This window comes from Littorina saxatilis, linkage group LG16, assembly GCF_037325665.1.
Source record: "Littorina saxatilis isolate snail1 linkage group LG16, US_GU_Lsax_2.0, whole genome shotgun sequence".
NCBI classification, from domain to species: Eukaryota; Metazoa; Mollusca; class Gastropoda; order Littorinimorpha; family Littorinidae; genus Littorina; species Littorina saxatilis.
The window spans coordinates 42434038-42436948 of record NC_090260.1 but is presented as its reverse complement, the minus strand read 5'-3'; the positions used below and the strand labels follow the sequence as shown (position 1 = coordinate 42436948).

The following is a 2911-nucleotide window of genomic DNA, read 5'->3' as shown; positions in this document are numbered from 1 at the left end:
AAGTTGCTTCAATGGAAATTATTACATAATATTTACCCCACAAACATTTTACTCCACAAGATGAAGTTGAAAGAAAATAATTTGAGTAGTCTTTGTAACGAAATAGATTAAATTGAACACTTTTTTTGGAAATGTAGAAACATGAAGTTATTTTGGGAACATATTATTAGATGTATTTTTGTTAATACGAAAAAAATGTTATATTAACAGAACATGATGTATTGTTTGGTTATTTACCAGGAATGCATACCCTAACAAACAAAATTATAATCATATTTTGTTGATAGCAAAAATGTGTATCAGTAAGTTTAGATATGGTAGGCCTATTGATTTAAATGTAATGTTTAATTGCGAATTAGGGTTGAGACGTTTGAGTATTTTGGAAATGAAAATGTTTAATTATATGTGTATATGCATATGTATGTCTGTGTGTGGATACATGATTATGTTGATGTCACAAAATAATGTTGACACCGCAGACACAACAGCATTGATTAGTACATTCTTGTCCATGCATTCGCGCCAAAAGTAAATGTAAAATTTGCTGTGCCAGAGATTAATGTACAGTTAAACATACATATACCAAGTGTGTTATATAATGTTATTCTTTATCGATTAAAAGCGCACGCTTGAGCGTCTTCCCAAACTTTAAAAACAAACAAACAAAAAAACAAAACACACTATAATTTGAGACAAGAGGTGTACTGGCAGGTGTACCGTGTCAATACTCTAGCCTCAAGCATTTAAAGTGAAACAACAGAAGATACACCTTCAGATTACTGTATCACTGCTCTACCTTTAAGTACGAAGCTGCGACAGGATCAGCTTCCTCAGTCGCTCTTCACGGACAAGCCTCCTGCGCTCCATCAGCACGTTGACCGTGTAGAGGAAAGGGTTGAGCGCCGAGTTGAGCGGCAAGACAAAGACCGCCACGGCCACGTTGACCTCGCCCGGGATTGGAACCCCGCGAGACGCTAGCAGACCCAGCAGTCCGATAGGAAACCAGCACAAAAAGTCCGACATGGCCACAGCCACCAGGCGTCGCGCGATGGTCAGATCCTGAGTTCTTCTCGTGGTGCTTGTGGCTGCTGCAGACATGGCGTTGGCTTGCACTGACTGGTAGATAACCAGCTGCCCGCAGCAGACAAAGATGGAGAGGACAAAGTTGAGGACGACAACGATGCTGAAGGAGTACCCGCGACCTGCAAAGTCCTTTGAGGTGACAGGCAGAGGAACACAGATACTGGTGAGACCGTAGAATCGCCAGTGTGACGTCATAGGCAGCAGGGGGATGGCCGCTAGTGTCACACCTGCCAGCCAAACCGCGCATGACGCCAGGTGCGCGGACTTGAGACCAAAGTGCACCCTGCTGAAGGGGAAGCGCAGCACCAGAAAGCGATCCAGAGTGATGAGGCACATGATGAAGGTGGACACCTCGCTGGACAGCAGCGACAGGAAGCCCGCCACTTTACACGCAGAGCTGTTTCTCCACCACACGTCGTTCCACAGGTACCTACCCTTGTATGCCCGGTCACCCACACCGAGGAATATCAGGTAGACCCCCATGAGAAAGTCAGACAGAGACAGGTGCGTCACGAAGACCGCAAATCCTTGCTTGCTTTTGCTCTTACTCACAAACACCCGGAAGACAAAACACGCGCCGTTTCCAATCACAGCCACGAGAGCAATGACAAAGGTCACAGCGCTGTAGGCTTCAGAGCCCAGCAAGTCATCACAGGAGGAGACCTCTTCGAAGGGCGCAACACACTTGTGAACGTTAAAGTCTGCAGGCAGAAGGGCGGGACAGCACAGCCTGAAGGAGTCCGCGTACACAGCCTGCAGTGACCTCAGGCCCTGAAACAGCACAGGCGGCACGTGGCTCACGGGACAGCCACGCAGGTCAACGACACGCAGCTCTGTCAGCCACTGGAAACCATCATCGAGGACTCGCTCTACCTGGCTGCCAGAGATGTTGAGGTGCCGTAGTCCAGGGAAGGCGGTCAACACAGAGGCGTTAAGCTGTGGGGTGTACACTCCAGACAGGTCCAGCTCTGACAGGCGATCGTGTCGTCCCTGACTGCTGTCCAACACTCGTAAGAACACGTTGCCCGATAGGACCACCTTCCTCAACTGGGGCACTCCCTCCAACATCAAAGCGTTCAGTGACGTCAGGTTGTTGTGACTGAGGTCAAGATCCAGCAGGTTTGGCAGACTCAGACCGTCCAGGCTGGTCAGACCACACTCCGCCAGACTCAGGAAGATCAGAAGAAGAGACCCTTTGACGTCAGAGGGGGTGAGTCCGCTACCCGCTGCGTCCAGATAGCGAAGCCCTTCGGCTTCGTACCCTTCCACAGCAAACCGCTGCCCGCAGTAAAAGGCCAGTCCTCGACAGACACAGTTGGGAGGGCAGCTCAAGTCACACAACAACTCGTCATCATGCAGCGGACATTGAGGGAAGCCGTCACACACACTGCTGGGATGCAGACAGACAGCAGACCCCCTGCAGCGATAGAAGCCCGGGCACGTGATCCTGTCACAGGCAGTCTCGTCCTCGTGATGCAAGCAGTCAAACACACCGTTACAACGTAGATACACCGGTATACAGTTCCCGTTATCCCGACACTGAACGTGTGTTTCTGGGCAAGTCCCATTGGGCATTTTGTACCAAATAAATTTCCCGCTGCTAGCGACATCTAGCACAACAGGAGGAATTTCATTAAAAAAATGAGGGTTTTGCAGAAAATCCATGCAGCCCTGTTCGTCCGCTTTGGACGATGAAAAGCAGTGCTCCCATCCGTCACAGACTTTGTCCCGTGGTATGCACTGTGAACACAGAGAGAAGGAACAACGAGAGTTTCAAGACAGCTGCTCAAACTATAGTTGAAGAAGAATGTAAACCACCCACACAATA

At 48.8% G+C, this 2911-nt stretch overlaps 1 protein-coding gene across 1 annotated transcript; it reads right to left on the bottom strand.

Moving 5' to 3' along the window:
• Positions 1–472: 472 nt before the first annotated feature.
• On the bottom strand, positions 473–2658 carry LOC138950013 (G-protein coupled receptor GRL101-like). Its single transcript, XM_070321795.1, has one exon. It carries the CDS (start codon positions 2656–2658, stop codon positions 799–801), a length of 1860 nt encoding a protein of 619 aa, XP_070177896.1. The 3' UTR covers positions 473–798.
• Positions 2659–2911: the final 253 nt, after the last annotated feature.

Bases quoted from the DNA above. Each gene is read 5' to 3' on its own strand.
- LOC138950013 (XM_070321795.1), bottom strand. From the start codon at position 2,658: ATGCCCAATGGGACTTGCCCAGAAACACACGTTCAGTGTCGGGATAAC.